Source organism: Varanus komodoensis, unplaced genomic scaffold (assembly GCF_004798865.1).
Source record: "Varanus komodoensis strain SLA01 unplaced genomic scaffold, ASM479886v1 scaffold10, whole genome shotgun sequence".
Classification (NCBI taxonomy): domain Eukaryota; kingdom Metazoa; phylum Chordata; class Lepidosauria; order Squamata; family Varanidae; genus Varanus; species Varanus komodoensis.
This window is the reverse complement of record NW_025335269.1, coordinates 24,258,243-24,277,296: the sequence shown is the minus strand read 5'-3', so window position 1 is coordinate 24,277,296 and position 19,054 is coordinate 24,258,243. Positions and strand designations below refer to the sequence as shown.

At 41.9% G+C, this 19,054-nt stretch overlaps 1 protein-coding gene across 7 annotated transcripts in view; it reads right to left on the bottom strand.

The window, feature by feature from the left end:
- Positions 1–19,054, bottom strand: part of GADL1 (glutamate decarboxylase like 1) — a 123,322-nt gene that overhangs the window by 100,848 nt on the left and 3,420 nt on the right. Inside the window, exons 1-2 of one of the 7 annotated variants that reach the window (XM_044417559.1) lie at positions 18,396–18,452; positions 16,230–16,356 (exon numbers count right to left, since the gene is read on the bottom strand). The exons of 1 other annotated variant lie outside the window; for it this stretch is intronic. Coding sequence is in view for 1 of the 6 variants with exons in the window: in XM_044417592.1 (XP_044273527.1) it covers positions 16,234–16,236 (3 nt within the window). In the remaining 5 variants the exon portion in view is untranslated. Of the gene's footprint in view, positions 1–11,923; positions 11,954–16,229; positions 16,357–18,395; positions 18,462–18,484; positions 18,530–19,054 lie in introns of those variants that run through there. 5 more of the 7 variants (XM_044417592.1, XM_044417550.1, XM_044417568.1 and 2 more) reach the window with 5 other exon arrangements.

The following is a 19,054-nucleotide window of genomic DNA, read 5'->3' as shown; positions in this document are numbered from 1 at the left end:
GAGAAATCCTCTATCTGACCAGTCCAAAATGTGTCCCATTACCTTTGCTCAGGATCTACATGCAACCTAGTTTCATTAGAAAAGATGCCTGAACTGGGTCTGCACAGGTCAGGAGCTTATGGTATCCACCTGCAATTGCAAAGTTGCCAAATGCAACGTTCTTTGGCTATTAAACCCAAGAGAGCCAATTTTGAACCTATAAAGTCCTGAACTGTTTGGAATCTACACATCCAAAAGATAAATTTCTGCCAATACTGTCCCACCATGATCCCAAAAGTTCAGTCAAGAACCCCTTCAGGCATACTATCATATAGATTCATATAGCATGATATGCAGAAAAAGTGTATAATGTTTCCTCTTTTTCCAAGAAAAATTCCCAAATTCAATTTATAATACATTTTGGCTGGCTGTATTTTGTAGACCAGGTAAAACTGAAAAAGGTGCAAGAGCTAGCAAAACTAGGATGATCAGACACAAACAAGGACTTCTGTATCTTTGAGCCTTCTTTAGATTTTTGGCAGATTACATTTATCACACAGGACAGACAGCATCCACTCACTTTACTCAAATGTTTTTGATCTTTTGATTATCTCTCTCCTAACAAGTCAGAGTCATGACCCAACAATAAACTATGGGGTTGGACTTCGACTTTGCAGGAGAGACAAATTAAGAGTTCTGCATGTCATAGTAAGCAAACCACAGTTGGAAGTTCTGTGGTTTATTTAGCTGCCTGTAGCAGCAGCAACCACTTGGCAGGCTGCCTTGCTCACGATAAGCTGGAGTTCTTCAAAGTTTGAGTTCACAGTTACACACAAACAGGGCTGGTATCTTTTAACGGTAAGAACTGATGGAGATCAAGATCAGCTAAATTTGGACTACAAGGCTGTAAAGCTCTGAAACAGGCATTTAAATTGCTATGCAGAAGCATCTTAACATGAAGGTTAATGAACCCTGCAGCCTGTGGAGAGCGAGCGAGGTCCAAAGACTGCTTTAAACCAATGTGCTGAGAAGCAAGTATATCTTTGAGCAGTGTTTGGTATTACGTGGTCATGCAAAGGCTTCAGTGCATGCAATTCTGCAGTGTCAGAGGATATATGGCTAGAAATGGGGGAAGATGTCCTTGTGCTGACATAATGACACAATTGTCAGGACACTGTGCTGGTGTCAGTCTAGTCATGTGACTTTGTCCTCTCAGGGTACACACACACACAAAGTCCATCCTGTGGCAAGCACACATTTCTGGTATAGGTCTCTGAGTTTGCAGCATCTATTAATACCACCTCTTGTGATATTAATAAACTCTAAATGTGAGTTTGCAAAAGCATGTTTTAAAAAAGAGCCAGGATCCATGACACTGGCCTCTCATTTTGAAGGCACCTCATTTTCTTTCAGCAGTTCCAAGTTGTTTAAAACAGGTATATGGGAAGGATGAGAAGGCAGAGATCAATGCCTTTACTCAGCAAAATATCTGCATTACTCATGAGCTTAATGTGAGCATCCAGACATGCAAAACATTTGGCTATTTTCCAACTCCCTTCCTTAGGCTGCATTTGTACAGAATGGCAAGTGAGGCTAATGGACAATCCTGGATTGCTCTGAACTAGCTGCGAGTTGGCACACCTGACCTGTTCAACCCTTCTTGGTTTCTTCCACTTGAATGAGTGGCCAAATTAATGTATATGGTGCATGTATTCAGTCGTGCAAACCAGAGCTCCTGATGAGGTGTTCCTAAGCCAGCTATGATTCTAAAGCTAAGAACATTCCCTGGCTCACAATTCTGCATTGTAAGGGACACAACAAATGGACAATATGCCAAACAACGGAGGACTAGTAATTTGAGTACAATCCTATGCGTGTTTAGAGGGGAACCCCCCCCCACAAATTCCAGCATCTCCCAGCCCAACACATTGGCTAGGGAATACTAGGAGTTGCAAACCTAAGGGACAGACATTGCACCCTTAGTCGGTTGCATAAGTGGAAGGAGTCAAGCTTACTGTCCCATGTAAACACAATGTTTGAGTGATAGTAAAAATACCTGTTTCAATTGGTATAAAATATTTTACTGTGTATAGACAGAGTGATGGAGCGATATTTGTGCTAGGCAACTATAATAGGTAAAATACATAAAAATGAACTGTCTGAACACAGCATAGGAGGTGCCTGCAAGATTTACTTCATATATATGAAAAAAGAACACTGGGGAGGGAGGATGCAAGCTAGGTATGGAACAAAATGCCTCTTATTACCCAACCTCAACCAGTTTAGTCAAATATATATATAAATTATATGATGCAGGGGGAAGGGGCAGGGGCAGGGGCAGGGGGTGGGTTAGCAATTGGTAGTAAATCATTAACTGCAACAGCATTAGAACTGTGCATATTTGAAGCATCACTTTCTCTTAAAGCATATCCCTCCTTCATTTCTTTTTCTGTCAAAAAGCCAACAGAGAAAGACAGAGCTTCAGAGCAGAACATTGCTCACGCCAATTAAATTTTAAAGATGTGCCACAATGATTTTAAGCGGAATGCTCTACAAGGAATATTGGTTTGTTGCCATCATGTTGTGCATTGTGTTAAAAACTAAACCATGTTGCATTATATCATTATTTATGAATGACAGGAAATTCACTTTTCATGCTGATTTCATGTAATCATCACTCCATGAATGCATGCTGTTAAAATAATGGTCAGTCTGAAGATGAAACAAATACATTTCTAAAGAAAATCCATTTACTTTACCTGCCAAAGCACAAAAAGGAATGTTTTGAAGATTACAGGGTGACTTCAATCATACACAGCTTGATGTTGTCTTATGTGGTCAGAAACTGCTGATGCAAAACTCAGTTCCATGCACAGAAACAGCATACGGAATACACCCCCACCCGCCCCGATTCTTACTACTTCAGATTACTGGTAAGGAATTGCATATTTAAATACTCCACTATGCTTCAAAAGTTCCCTACCCATGGTAAGTTAGCACTTCGTGGAGAATTTCTTCTCAGACTGTGCCTTTAGGTGCTGTGTTTCCACAGGCACTCTGGCATTCGTTAACACTGTGAACCGTTGGGCATCTTCTCACCAGCAATCTGAAGAAGTATAAGCCAAGAAGGATGGTATGATGGCCTATTTTCACATCCTTCAATTGGCTGAATTTTTCATTGGAGGAGCCACTAAATAAAAATATTACAAGTAAGTTAACATGTATGTTTCCTGCACTCCAGTCCTAAACTAATTAACTTGGACATAAAGTCTATAATAAGAAATGGAGCATTCTTCCAAGTAAAGACTGATTTAAACAACTACCATGTTTATGCTATGGGAGATGATTTTCAGCTCATGTTTGCTACTTCTCAGCAGTGTTCATCTAAATGCGGGTACTATATGAGCAAAGGTACCCACATTTTGCACATTTGTATAGTGGTTTGCAAACTAGAAGCATCTACTCGTGCTAACAAATCTAATGTGGCTTATTTGCCTAGCATACCCCCATGATGCCACTGGGGTCTGTATGTCACCATATCTCCTGGCAAAAAGATATGAGATACTGCAACAACCCAGGGATCGTGCATTCTGCACTGGAGGGCACGCTTTCCCTTCCAAACACATATGGGATCAAAGCCAAGCCAAGAAAAATGGGTATGGCTGTGATGTAATGCTGACCCAAGTGGTTGCCAACTTCCTACAAACCTGGGCTGAGAGCAATATATAAACCTTGCCAGCTTCAGGTGGCCTAGCAATTTATTGAAAAAAGTATGGCCAGTGCCAAAGTGGCTCAAAGCACTTACTCATGTGGAGGAAAGGGCTTGCTGATTTTCCCTAACAATAGCAGTCCCTCCACACTGGCCAGGTTCAGACAGCCATGATGGAAAAAAACTACCGTGGCTTCTTTTTCCCACCCCTGCACATGCTGGGTGCATGTTGTGTGATTTGCCTAATTGCCCTTGCAGCACATGGTGCGCTATTTCCTCTGGACCTGGTGAGATGCATGCTGGAGATTGCTCTGAAGCCACTCCAGAACCCACAGCTTGTGGTAGGTTTCTGAGGGGGTTTCCAGGTCACACCATGCTGTGCACCATGCTGGGTTCAGATGACACAACAAGCCATGAGGGTAAATAAGCAAACTGCACAGTGTCCACCCAGCATGCATGGAGGTGCTGACAAGAAGACCCAGCCACTCTTAATAGTGAGCGGTGCAAAGCCCTTGTGTTCTATAAATCTTGTCTTCATTTTTCTCTGCTGCAACAACAACAACAACAATCAAAAGCATCTGCTTCCTATTTACACAATCCATTTTAAGCCAGCTGGGGATGGCTAGTTTAAAATTATGGGTCAGTAACTGGAAAAAATGGCTTCTTTCAACAAACCAGCTTGAAACTATCCAAAATTCACCTCCAGTTCAGATTTTACAAGTGCTAAGAAGTAGCTGCATCTAATCTGCTTCTTAGGGCCAGGCCAGAGGACAAACGGAAATGCTAACGCACAAAGCATTAAGTTAAGGTTAAGCATTTGAAACACTGGTCCAATATTTCAAGTTGTGTTCATTTTTCATCTTCTGGATCAGTTCTGAACAAACTGATGACTTCAGAAAGACACAGTGAGCAGGCACACAGTACCCTGATCCTTTTATTATTTCAAGGTGAGGTTAATGGAGTAGAAAAGAAAATAGAAAATAGGATACCTTATTCATATGCACAGCAACAGACACTAGAACAAAACATCTCTACTGGTGTTAAAAAAAACCCTTATTTGTGAACGTAAAAGTGAAAAGAGCTGCCACATAAGGTAGAGAAGATTGTGGAAAGGGAACATGATATATGTGATGTGAAATGGTGCATAAAGGCTATTTGGGTGCACCCAAAAGAAGCAAGTAGTGGGAGATGTATGTAAAGTGAGCTGTGTGCCCAATGGTAGCTTTCCTTCCCAAAAGTTAGCACCATAAACTATGGCACCCAGTGGGCTTAAGTATGAAAATGTGGATTGTGGGGAGATTAACACATGTGCACAGATGCACATTTTTGGAAGTGTTCACTTTCCAATGCAAACACAAGTTTGGAAATTCAGAACCCTTCCTAGGAATTCTGATCACAATTTGGGTTGTAATTTACAAAATTTACAAAGCTGTTATACATCCCTAGGGAAAGCGACCATTAGATAAGGCATCTTGCTACTGAGTAAATGCACTTACATAAATGTTAACCTTGTCAATTACCTATGGAGCAAAGGGCAAATATCAGAAATTATTATACATTTTATTAACTCATCAACTACCATGAAAGGAACTGACAGTCTACCACAATAAATAAAAGTTGCTTCAACTCTTCAGCTCTTTATTCCAGCTGCTTTGCCTGTCCTAACTGTATTTAACATTTGGCTACAAGAGACTACAAGGAACAAACTGGCATATTATTTCCCATTATTCATGTTTATTAATTTCATAACAATTTTAAATGGTTCAATAATCAAAGTTCTCTGGGCAATGTACAAATGAAAACATAAGAGAAAAAGTAACAAATAAAGACGTAATAGTTAAGTCAAATAAAAACAGGAAAATATGATAAAACGATATATAAGATGAACAACAAAGTTAAAAGGTCCAAAGCACTAAAAACAAATCTTAGGATGCCTGAGCAAGTAAGAGCAATAATCTGCCAGCACCACCTTCGGGAATCAGTTATCCAAGAAGTAGAAGCACTGCATTACAGAGTGACCAGATCCCAAAAAAGACAGACTATGCAGGAGCAGATGGTATTGAAAAACCTGCTGAGAGGGTAACAGATCACATACACCTGTCTCTCTCTCGATCTCCCCACTCTCTTAATGGAGGTCATCCCAAAGGGCAACCAAGGCAGTTTCTGCTTTAAAACCAGGCCTGAAGCCAGACTGAAATGCATACAGAAAATCAGTTTCATCCAAGAGAACCTGGAAGTGAGTGGCATCCTGTTGCTCAAGCACATGGCCCAAGACAGGGATATTAACAGTCACTGTCTTCATTTTGTGGGTGCAGGTTAGATGGCTTCAGCCTCCTTTTTAGGAGGTTGGTACTGCTCCCACTCTTACCGAGGAATTTACAACCTCCAGGGACCTGCCAATAATCCTGTTAATAATTTCTTAGGAAGCCTTTTAACAATCTTTGCAAGTACCTGAAGATAAAACCAGCTGAAATGCAACATCAGAAAAACGCCCTGACCTTTTCTGCCCAGAGTCCTGAACACTGAAATTTAAGATGCAATACTATGCACACTTCTTAACAAATAAAATCCACTGGGACTTACTCCAGAGAAGACATACATAGAATTGAGTTTTAGAATACATTTGTCATCATCCCACTAACTCTTCAACATCACAGCTAGTAACAGGACATTTTCAGAATGGCATAAAAAGGATGCAGGCACAAGACAAACAAGGCCTTTAAATTCTGAATGTACATTTAAGTAATTGAATAGACATTTCTCTTTATCCTTCTATTTTCCAAAAATAATTCAGTCTTGTATTTACTCTGCTTTCACTGCAACTTTTAGCAAGAGTTCTGCACTGTAAGAATATTTCTAAGTATAGCAGGAAGGTTGGCTATCATTTGTGGTACCTAGATACCTCTCTGCTGCAAATATTCAGTCTAGTTTCAAGTTTATGTAGCATGGATTACTGCCAGAGATAGCTAAGCAATGGCAAGCTTTTTCTCTTCTTTTTTTCTTCTGCTTAGCCTAGTCCTGAGAAAAAGAAGAGTTTAGCCAATCTCCTGCATTGCAATTAACAAACAGCTATGTCCCATTCCCTTCAAGTATTTTCTTTCATGCAATTACAGGAGAGAAATCTGCTGTCCAAATGTTTTCTGTTGTGGATTTGCTGCTAGACAGCTTTACTCAGATGATCACAGTATCAAAGGTTCCATGTTACGTAAAGCAAGACACATATGACAACAGTCGTTGCTTCTTTAATTATTTCAGTCATATCCATCATGGAATTGGCCATATCTGCTTCATTCCAATGTAGAACAATTAACAAAATTCAATCAGACAAAAATAGCAAATTTAAACACTTCTACACTTTCAAATTAGCAGAACTGAGCTGTGAGAACAATGCTTTTTTGTAATCAAGTTCAGTGATGGAGAGGATCAAACTGAAACATATTGAGTACATGTAGCATTTCCAGCATGTCAGCTTTTCTTCTCTGTAAGCTTCCAAAAGAAAAAAAATGCACTTAAAATATAACTAGAATATATACAGTGAGTAAGTTTGCACACAGGGCTAAGGCTGATATTGCCTTTGTGTAGGACTGGGCAGCTTCGGAAGGTCTGGTGGTATTTAGTGAAGCACTGGGCAATTTTCTGAGGTCCACAGGCATTCCAGAAAACCCACAAGGAACTCAAGGGCCAAAAACTTTTAGGATGATCACTCCAGATGCCATTTTGTTTTCTCTCAAAAATTTGGAGGACAGCAGAGGGTGGAAGATACACTTCCGTGTTCACTTAAAACAAAACACATTAACATAACACATTACAGACTTTTAGTAGTGATAGCAATGCAGTAATAACAACATAGCTACAGGTACTGCAGAGGGAGAGAGGGAGGGAGAGACTCTGCATGTATGTGCGTAGATATACAGTATTGTAAAAAAAAATATATAAAAGAAACAGTTCTTAGAAAGTTTAGAAAGTTCTTGAGGTAACATTAAGCCTAACATTAACTGATGATGATGGAGGTGGACCTGGTGCTGGAGAGTCAGGACTTGATTATGCTGCCAGGGAGAGGGCGGGGTTATCTCAGGAATTGCTTTCTTGAGGTAAGCACCAAGAGTTGTTTGTACAGCCATTTTCTTTTTCTCATTATAAATGGTGTTGGAGCAGGTTAGGGCCTCATTAATTGTATGGTGAACTTCTCCATGTTAGGATCTTGCTCCTCATACTCTGTCATCCCTACTTCAACGTGACAAAAAGCTCTAAATACTGTATCTAGGGAATGACACAGCCACTGAAAAATGTGTTGTGTAGTTCCTTAGAGATAGCCATGACTGTCTCTAGAGAAAAGCTGTGAATATCTCTAAGGAACTATGCGCCCACTGATGACACATCACCAACTATATCTCTAGGGAATATTCCCTAGAGATATTCACAACTTTTCCCTAGAGATATTCAAATAGGATTTCTGGCAGTCCGCATGTTCCTAAGTGTGGGCTGTTTCTAACCCAGACGTTTGTAACCCAGGGACTACTTGTACCTTTTATTTACATACTCATACAACTTATCCTGGCCTTTTTAATTTATTTTAAAGTATTTATATTGTGCCTTCCCACAGCATGGTTCACAAGGCGTAAAATAAAATGCGGATAAATTCAATCTCTGGGGCGCATTTTCCAGTCCTTCATCTCCACACTTCAGATTCTTATGTTATCATTGAATGCTCAAGCTCAATGTATAACAGGAAGGAGAAAGTGCACATAAGTGGAAAATCAATGCTGGATTCATTGCTGGGAGAAATATTTCCTGAACTGTGCTCCCAGAGCTCCTTTGAAATAAGAAGAGCACTGCTGGATTGGACCAAAAATCTCTCTGGTCTAGTTTTGGTTTGTACAGCATTTGGTTTGCACTGGATGCCTATGGGAAGCCCAGAAGCAGAACAAAAGCACAGTAGTACCTTCCCATCTGTGTTTTTCAGCAGGGACATACTGCCTCTGATTCTGGATGTAACACATACAACCATGATTATTAGTTATATACAGTCTTCTCCTCCATGAATTTGTCTAATCCCTTTTCAAACCTATATCCAAGTTGGCAACCATTATTACAACTTGTGATAGTGCATTCAAGTTTAGCTATTGTGTGAAGTAACATCTATTTTGAACTGTTTCATAGCTCTTTGAATCCCGGACTTAATGTTTATATATGTTAGTGTGTGCAAGATTTGGTGCCTAAGGCCAATAAGAAATAAATTTACATAACTTACATATGGTAATTGATATCGTGTTGTTACATACCATAAAGTCATCTCCAACTTGCAGCAACTCTATCAATGAATGTTGTCCAAAATGTCCTACCCCTCACAGCCCTGCTTAGGTCTTCTACACGGTGGCTTCCTTTATGGAACTGGTATTTCTCATAGTTAAGTCTTCCTCTTCTTCCTCTGCCCTCAATTTTCCTCAGCATGATTATCTTCCTTAGGAAGTCTTGCTTTTTCATGATGTGACTTAAGTACCACTTCAATTTTGTCATTTTTGCTTCCAGGGAAAGTTCTGGCTTGATTTGATCTACATCCCATTTGTTCATCTTTTATCAGTTCAGGGTATTTGCAAAGCTCTCCTCCAGCACCATGTTTCCAATGCATCAATTTTCCCTGTCAGCTTACTTCAGCTTTCCATACACAATAATTAGTGCAAATACATTAGTGTGGATGATCTTGGTCTTGATATCTACTGAAACATGATTTTTTATAGTTCCTTCACTGCTGCCCTTCCAAGACTCGATTTTCTTCTAATTTCTTGGCTGTGGTCTCTTGAATTAATGACTGAACAAAAGTATGCAAAAATTAAGCTACCTTCCTTCCTTCAAGTTCTTCATTGTTGACCTTAAGGTTGTATAAGACTTCTGTAGACATGATTTTTCTTTTCTAAATATCCATCAGCAGAAATATTCGATCATCTGCTTATCTTAAATTATTGATGTATCTCCATCAATTTTCATTCCTTCTTCCTCTCATCCTAATCCAGTTTTCCATATGTGCTCTGCACATTGAACATATAGGGAAGTAAAATTACACCCTTGTCTGTTGCCTTTGCCTACAGGAAACCTTTCTGTTATTCCATATTCTGTCCGGACAAAATATGTACACAATACAAGTTGTACAATTAAGGACTGAGGCACACCCATTTCTTTCAGAATCATCCAAAGTTTCTCATGATTCACAAGCAAGGGCTTTGCTTTAGACTGTAAAGAACAGACTGATCCTCTTCTGAAATTCTTTGATGGACTTCAGTAGCCAACATATATTTATGATACAATCTTCAATCCCCCTTCCTTTTCCAGCTTCAACAGCAGGCATTTCTTATTTGTTGCAAACCTTGAGCATCACTTTGCTGGCATGAGAAATCAATGCACTGATCCTATAGTTGTTGCATTCATAAGCATCTCCTTTCTTGGGGAATGGAAAGTATATCGAACCCTTCCAGTTCATGTGCCATTGTTTTGTTGTCCATGTCTGTTGGCATATTCTTCTTGGAATTTAGACTGGTTGTTTCACTGCAGCTTGTAATACTTTTTTTTACTGTTTACTTACTCTGGCTGCTTTATTCCTTTACAGTGCTTTCAGAACAGCTTTCACATCACATTCTAATATTGCAAGTTCTTCCTCATAGTATTACTCTTTGAAGGACTCTCATCCTTTTATCTCTTCTGTATAGTTCTTCCACATATTCTTTCCCCTTTCCTGTTATTTTATCCTGGTTGAATTGTACGTCTCCATTTGGTTTTTTATCATTCTTAATCTAGGTTTGATTTTCCCTTTCGAGTTCTTGGATCTTTTGGAAGAGCACTCTTGTTTTTCCTCTTCCAGTGTTCTCTTTTATTTCTATTTGCACTGGCTAAATTGCTGAGAGTTGCTTTCAGGATTCTATCCTATTTCTGTAACCTTTTGCTTTAGTTTCTCACGTGTCTTTGGCAAGTGTGAGCGGTTTTTCTATCATTCATCTAGGCATCTTTCTTTCTGCTACAGGAACTGCATTTTTGTATTCTTTCCTAATAATGTGTCAGGTTTCAATTCACAGTGCTTCTGACTCATGGCCAATTGAATTCAGACATGCAGATTTGCTCTTTATCTGAGCTCTGAATTCCTCAGGAATGTTATTTAAGTCTGACTTTTAGCACTATGTCTCTGTTAGTGATCTTTTTCGGCTTTACTCTGATTTTTGATGTTAAGAGTGGTCACTACCACAAGCTGTTCCTGGTCTTCTTTGGGCAGTGAGAATATGCCTTCTTCATCTCCCACTTCAATTTAAATCATCTATTTGATTTCTGTATTGGCCATCTGGTGACAATCATCTGATAAGTATGTATTTACAATAAACAGAGTGTTGGCATCAGTTTATTCAGCTTCATTTCTTACCCCTAGGTCAAGTTCTCCCACATTTGATCCTGCTTTGCTCCCTACTTTTGCATTCCAGTCACCTATGGTGTTCAGTATATTTTTTTGTGGTGTGTTATCAATTTCCTCTAGGATATTGTATAAAAGTTTTGAATTTCTCCTCCTCCTCCAGTGTCTATTGTTGGAGCCTAGACCTGAATGATGATGATGTTGATAGGTTTTCCAAGTATTCTGACAGATATGATTTGGCCAGACTTTACATATAGACCCTTACTGCTCACGCTACATCCTGCCTTTGTATTAGAGCAACTCCCTTTCTTCTGACTTTATCATTTCTAGTGTAAAATACCTTGTTTGTCTGCCTGAAAATATCCCATTCTTGCCCACTTTAGTTCACTCCCTGTGATGTTTAAAGTTTCCATTTTTTGCTTTATGTGTTCCAGTTTGCCCTGATTTATTCTTTCATTTTCCATGTTCCAACTGTATGTGTTGTGCAGCATTAGACATTTTTCTTTTAGCTTCTGAGCATGTTGGTTACTAGATTTCCTTTTGGCTTTGATCTAGTTGCATCATTAGTGACAGAGTTATTCGTACTTGTCCTTTGCTCTTCCCCAATGGCTGACTGAGTGCCTTCTGAGCTGGGAGTCTTATTTTCTGGCACTATCTTTTGTTTCAGTTCATCATAGGGCTTACAAAGTAAGAATATTTAAGTGTTTTGTTGTTGTTAGTCACGAAGTCATGTCCGACCCATTGCGACCCCATGGGCAACATTCCTCCAGGCCTTCCTGTCCTCCACCACCCCCCAGAGTCCACTTAAGCTCACACCAAATGCTTCAGTGACTCCATCTACCCACCTCATCCTCTGCCGTCCCCTTCTTCTTTTGCCATCTATTGTTTCCAGCATTAGGCTCTTATCCAGGGAGTCCTTCCTTCCCATTAGGTGACCAAAGTATTTGAGTTTCATCTTCAGGATCTGGCCTTCTAAAGAGCAGTCAAGGTTGATCTCCTCTAGGACTGACCGGTTTGATCGCCTTGCAGTCCAAGGGACTCGCAGGAGTCTCCTCCAGCACCACAATTCAAAGGCCTCAATCCTTTGGCGCTCAGCCTTCCTTATGGTCCAGCTTTCACAGCCATACATTGCAACTGGGAAAACCATAGCCTTGACTATACGCACTTTTGTTGGCAGGGTGATGCCTCTGATTTTTAGTATGCTGTCTAGATTTGCCATAGCTTTCCTCCCCAGGAGCAAGCGTCTTTTAATTTCTTGGTGCAGTCCCCATCTGCGGTGATCTTGGAGCCCAGGAAAACAAAATCTGTCACTACCTCCATTTCTTCCCCATCTATTTGCCAGGAAATGAGAGGACTGGATGCCACGATCTTAGTTTTCTTAATGTTGAGTTTCAAGCCAACTTTTGCACTCTCCCCCTTCACCCGCATCAAGAGGCTCTTTAGTTCCTCTTCACTTTCTGCCATGAGAGTGGTATCATCTGCATATCTGAGGTTGTTGATATTTCTCCCAGCAATCTTAATTCCAACTGCTGATTCATCTAGGCCCACCTTTCTCATGATGTGCTCTGCATATAAGTTAAATAGGCAGGGCGACAGTATACAGCCTTGCCGAACTCCTTTCTCAATTTTGAACCAATCAGTTGTTCCGTGTCCAGTTCTCACTGTTGCTTCTTGACCCGCATATAGGTTTCTCAAGAGACAAATAAGATGGTCTGGTACTCCCATCTCTTTAAGAATGTGCCACAATTTGTTGTGATCCACACAATCAAAGGCTTTAGCATAGTCAATGAAGCAGAAGTAGATGTTTTTCTGGAACTCCCTAGCTTTCTCCATGATCCAGCGTATGTTGGCAATTTGATCTCTAGTTCCTCTCCCTCTTCGAAATCCTGCCTATACTTCTGGTAGTTCTCGGACCACATACTGCTGGAGCCTAGCTTGTAGGATTTTGAGTACCACTTTGCTAGCATGTGGAATGAGTGCAATGGTGCGGTAGTTTGAACATTCTTTGGCATTGCCCTTCTTTGGGATTGGAATGTAAACTGACCTTTTCCAATCCTGTGGCCACTGTTGAGTCTTCCAAATTTGCTGGCATATTGAGTGTAGCACTTTAACTGCAACGTCTTTTCAGATTTTGAATAGCTCAGCTGAAATACTGTGGCCTCCACTAGCTTTGTTGTTGCTCAGACTTCCTAAGGCCCATTTCACTTCACATTCCAGGATGTCTGACTCGAGGTCAGTGACCACTCCATCATGGTTATCAGGGATGTTAAGCTCTTTCTTGTACAGTTCTTCTGTGTAATTTTTCCACCTCTTCTTAATTTCTTCTGCCTCTGTTAGGTCTCTGCCATTTTGGTCCTTTATCATGCCCATCTTTGCATGAAATGTTCCCTTCATATCTCCAATTTTCTTGAAGAGATCTCTGGTCCTCCTTATTCTATTGTTTTCTTCTATTTCTTTGCACTGTTCATTTAAGAAGGCATTCTCATCTCTTCTAGCTATTCTCTGGAATTCTGCATTCAATTGTTTGTATCTTTCTCTGTCTCCCTTGCCTTTTGTTTCCCTTCTTTCCTCAGCTATTTGTAAAGCTTCCTCAGACAGCCATTTTGCTTTCTTGCATTTCTTTTTCTTTGGGATGGTTTTAGTTGCAACCTCTTGTACAATGTTGCGAACTTCCGTCCATACTTCTTCAGGCACTCTGTCTATCAGATCTAATTCCTTAAATCTACTTGTCACCTCTACTGTATATTCATCAGGGATATGATTTAGGTCATACCTGAGTGGCATAGTGCTTTTCCCTACTTTCTTCAATTTAAGCCTAAATTTTGCAACCAGAAGCTCATGATCTGAGCCACAGTCAGCTCCTGGTCTAGTTTTTACTGACTGTATAGAGCTTCTCCATCTTTGGCTGCAGAGCACATAGTCAATCTGATTTCTGTGTTGACCGTCTGGTGATGTCCATGTGTCGAGTCATCTCTTGGGTTGCTGGAAAAGAGTGTTTGCTATGACCATCGAATTCTCTTGACAAAATTCTACTAGCCTGTGCCCTGCTTCATTTTGTACTCCAAGGCCAAACTTGCCTGTTATTCCGGTTATCTTTTGGCTTCCTACTTTAGCATTCCAATCCCCCATGACGATAACGACATCATTTTTGGGTGTCAATGCTAGAAGGTGTTGTAGGCCTTCATAGAACCGGTCAACTTCAGCCTCTTCAGTACCAGTGGTTGGGGCATAGACTTGAACTATTGTGATGCTGAATGGTTTTCCTTGGATTCGAACTGAGATCATTCTGTCAGTTTGGAGATTGTATCCCAGTACTGCTTTTCCTACTCTTTTATTGACTATGAAGGCTACTCCATTTCTTCTGAGGGATTCTTGCCCGCAGTAGTATACCTCTGATGGTCATCTGAATTAAATTCACCCTGTCCATTTTAGTTCACTGATTCCTAAGATGTCGATGCTCAGTCTTGTCATCTCTTGTTTGACCACACCCAGCTTGCCTTGATTCATGGATCTTACATTCCAGGTTCCTATGGAGTATAGATCTTTGCAGCATCGGACTCTCCTTTCACCACCAGATACATCAGCAACCGAGTGTCCTTTCGGCTTTGACCCAGTCACTTCATTCTTTCTGGCACTACTAGTACTAGCCCTCTGCTCTTCCCCAGTAGCATACTGGACACCTTCCGACCTGAGAGGCTCCTCTTCCGGCGTCATATCTTTTTGCCTTTTGGTAGTGTCCATGGGGTTTTCATGGCAAAGATACTGGAGTGGGTTGCCATTTCCTTCTCCAGTGGATCACGTTTTGTCGGAGCTCTCTGCTATGACCTGTCCATCTTGGGTGACCCTGCACGGCATAGCTCATAGCTTCATTGAGCTACGCAAGCCCCTTAGCCAAGACAAGGCAGTGAACCATGAAGGAGAGGTACCACTGTATTTCAGTTCAAATAACATGAAAGATAACATGGACATAGTTTTACAAGTAAAATAAATGCTAAATTCAATCACTCTCTAGGAAAATGTAGATGACTTGCAGCCTTCCAGATTTGTTGGAGTGCAATTGCTATTATCCCTCACCACTGGGTATGAGGTCGATGATGGGAACTGAAGTCCAAAAATGTCTGGAAGGACACCCAACTGCCCACCTTACAGCCTGAAAAATGTCTGATACAAGTTACCTAATGCAAATTCAACTAATTTGCATAAGAATGTTTTCTAGTTCAAAATTTGCCTGAATGGCCTTATCATTAATCCCATCCTTCAAAATATTTTCCCTAGGGTAGTTTGCAACAAAATAAATTAACGTACAAACTGTGAAAATTATATTACAAATACATAGTGAATAAAAGACACACAAAAAACACTAGATTCAGACACAGGAGAGTAAAAGAGGTTTGAGAAACAAAAGATTATCCCCTGGCACAATAAAGTATGGACCAGAGCATAACACAGTCAGGATACCACTGAGGGATTCCTTAAGTAAGGTTGCTTACCTGTAGCAGATGTTCTTCAAGTGTTCATCTGTGCATTCACTCATATGGGCTCTGCACCTGTGTGGAGCCTGTTGCAAGGAAGATTTTCCAAGCTAAACCCATTCTGGCAGGTGCCTTCCCCCTTTCCCTGGTCTAACTAGGAGGAGCTCCTGCCATGGAGAACTTCTTATGAGGGACGAAGAAGTTGAAGATGGGATTGAGACTGTTGTCCTCCATCAGTACCATGAAGTACCATAAGTAGAATCCATAATGGAGCTTGGATGAAGGAACAGGTTGGATTGCTCCCTTCATCAGCAGTATGGCTACTTCCTCAGCCAGCACAGGAGAAGGCAGTATTAAGTGCACGGACCCATACAGTGGAAGGGTATCAACCTCAATGCAATATCCATTCTCCACAATGGAGAGAACCCACCAATCTGATGTTATAGCTTCCCAGGTGGGAAAGTAGGTGGTCAAGGCAGCCTTCAAACCAGATCTGCACAGGGGCTGGCTTGCTGCACAAATCAGCAACATCACCTCTCAGTGTCCAGCCTCTGCTTTTGAAACCGATAGAACTGAGATATGGGGTCCCTCTGACATGGCTGTATGGACTGCTGTTGTCATGTGGTCAGGAAGTACTGTACCCCAGGCTGGTATAGGAAGGGGCCCCCAGTCCACTTACATGCCCTCTGCTGCTCCTGCAGGGGTACAAACCCATCTTTTTGTCCAACATCCAGGCCTTACGCATGGTGTCCAGCTTCTTATGGGTATTGAACAGGTCCTCTCCATCAAACAGCAGTTCTTTGATCCTAGAGCAAGGCAAGTCACTGGCTCACCACCATGTCAATGAGGACCTAGAAGTCAGAGTCAACATGGTGGCAGGCATTATTGATCTTATTCAGTATTGGAAGGTACTCCATGAGGGCCTCCATCTTCTCCCACAGGAAGAGTTGGTATCTTCCCATGGCTGCCTCATAATTTGAGATACAGAATCCCAGCACCACCGCCACATAGATCCACCTTGCCATGACTTCCGCATGGCACTTTCTATACCTGACCCTGCAGTGATTCCATAATGACTGAGTTCGAATGCAGATGTTGCAGAAGGAATGGGATCTCCCACTCCTGGACCCAGTGCTTGCCTTCCAAGCAATGGGATGTTGGCTGCAGCTGGGTCAGTAGCTTCCATGATTCCTTCATGGATCCAGGGAGCATTGGAAGGAATGGGATTGCCACTGGCATCACAACCTCCATTCAGACAACTTCACAGACTGGATCCACTGTCAGTTCAGTGAACTGCTGTGTCTCCAGACCAAGCAATGCCACCATCTGGAGGATCTGCTCAAAGAAACATCCCAGGTCTTTGGAGGGGAATCCCAGCCCCTTTGCTGAAATGATGTCATCAGAAGACCAGGTCAGCAATTCTTCATGCAGCAGCAAATCTGAGTCCAAGATGTAGTCCTCTAGGCCCAAAGATGGTGACACCTGGCATGGTCGCAAGGCGGGCACACAAAGCAGGGTAAGTGGCTGAGGTGCTGGAACCAGCATCTTGGACTTCTCTGGACAGGAGACCAGGGAGCTCCACTGCAGGAACCAAGGATCAACAGGACGTCCCTCCCCTAGATAGCCACGGTAACAGGGCAATGGTGGTGAAGTGACATCCAATAGGCCTCCTGGTCCCAGGTCTGTAGCAAAGACCTGGACCATTCCTTTGGCTGGAGGCACAAGACAGCACAGAAAAGAATGCAGCCCCTTGTGGTGAAGGGCCAGCAGCTGGGCCTACTGGCAGCATTACAGGTGTTGCTACACATGTGGAAAGAACTGCACTTTCATTGAGGAGATCACCAAGCACAGGCAGGCTGGAGTATGAGTCACGGATCTCTTCTTTAGAAAAGGCCTGGGTCCCTGCCAGTTCTGCCATTTAGGCAGAACTAAACAGGCAAACTGCCAGTTTAGGTGTCAAAGGAACCTGTATTGGCATTGACATAGGCACAGATGGTGCCAGTGGAGAATGGTGCCTAGGCTAATTCTGCTTGGCCTTCTGTGCCTCTGCCATTTTCTTGGTCTTCTTAGCTGGCTGCCTTGCCCAGTTTTCCTCTTCCATGTGCCTGGACATGGGTGGCACGGACAAGGCAGCAAATAGAGCCCCAACAGTTGCCAGTGGAGGGTGGGACGAAGGAAGCACCCATGAGGTGGACGGATGTTCCAGCAACACCACTGTGGCCAAGTCAATGGCCAAAGGGGTGTGGCGTCATCAGCCCAGAACTGGCCCAGTTTTTTCTGGGCCTGCCAGGTGAACACCTGTGTGCACAGGCATCCATGTGGTACTTCCCTCCCAAGTAGAAGAGACATAACAAGTGCCCATCTGTGGGAGGCAAGCAACTCCCACTGCAGACACATTTCCAAAAAGGTGCCTATCAGAAAAAAAAGAAAGCAAAAAATGAAGCAAGATGAAGAATCTGAGAAGACATGATGATAGAAGGGAGGTTAAAGGGGGGGGGGTTTGGGGAGGGGGGGAACAACCGAAGAGTATAACAAGGGATAAAGCAGGGGTTTTGAAAAAAGCTTGAGAACAAACAATGGAATGAGTTAAAGAAAGAGATCAAAAGAAAGATTTAAAAAGAGTTATACAAACACTGAGAGACTGTAAGAGGAAAGACCTGAGGCACCCACAACAGCAATTGGAAGAGAACTAGGGGAAATGGCAGGAGCTCTTCCTTGATATATTGGGGGAGGGACAAGGGGCTCCCGCTGGAACCAGTCTAGCTTGGAAAATCTTCCTAACAGATTCAGAGACCATATGTGAGATGCACAGAGTCAACAAAGAAGAAATTATGTTACCACCTACTTCACCACCTCAGATAGCAGAAGCACCTGGAAGAAGCCCTCACTTTAACACAGCAGCAGGCAGATACAGTGGTGACATCTCTCAGATACCTTCATTCCAGGCCACGTAAGGTTTTCCAGTTTAGTAGAAGCACCCTGAATTGTGCCCAAAAAGAAACAGAGAACCAGAGCAGCTGTGTAAGCTCCGGGATGATGCAATGTCCAGTCTCCTAATTACAAACTTAGCAGCAGTATTTTTAGACTAATACAGTTTCTGACATTCTTAAACAGCCCCTACTTTGCCATTAGGAAAAGGAATGGCTCCTCTCCACTGGACAGTTCAACAAATCCCAAAGGGATGCCACCAATGTACACCCTGAACTTTACTATAGATGGGGCTTGAATTCTGCAGTTTGAGGTCCCAGAGCCAAATCTGGCCCTTGGAAGAATATCTTGCAGTCCTTCCACATGAAATAAAAATACAGGGATATAATGGGAGCACTGACCACAGGACTTTCTGGCAGTCCAGTTTAGGAAATGATAGAAGGGGACTTCACCCTCCATCTGTTCCACAAAGTGGTTCCCTGTAGAACTAAGTGCTATAAATTGTGTGTGTGTGTGTGTGTGGGTGTGTAGAGTAAGTGTTATGATTGGGATTACCATGAATGAAGCATACATAAA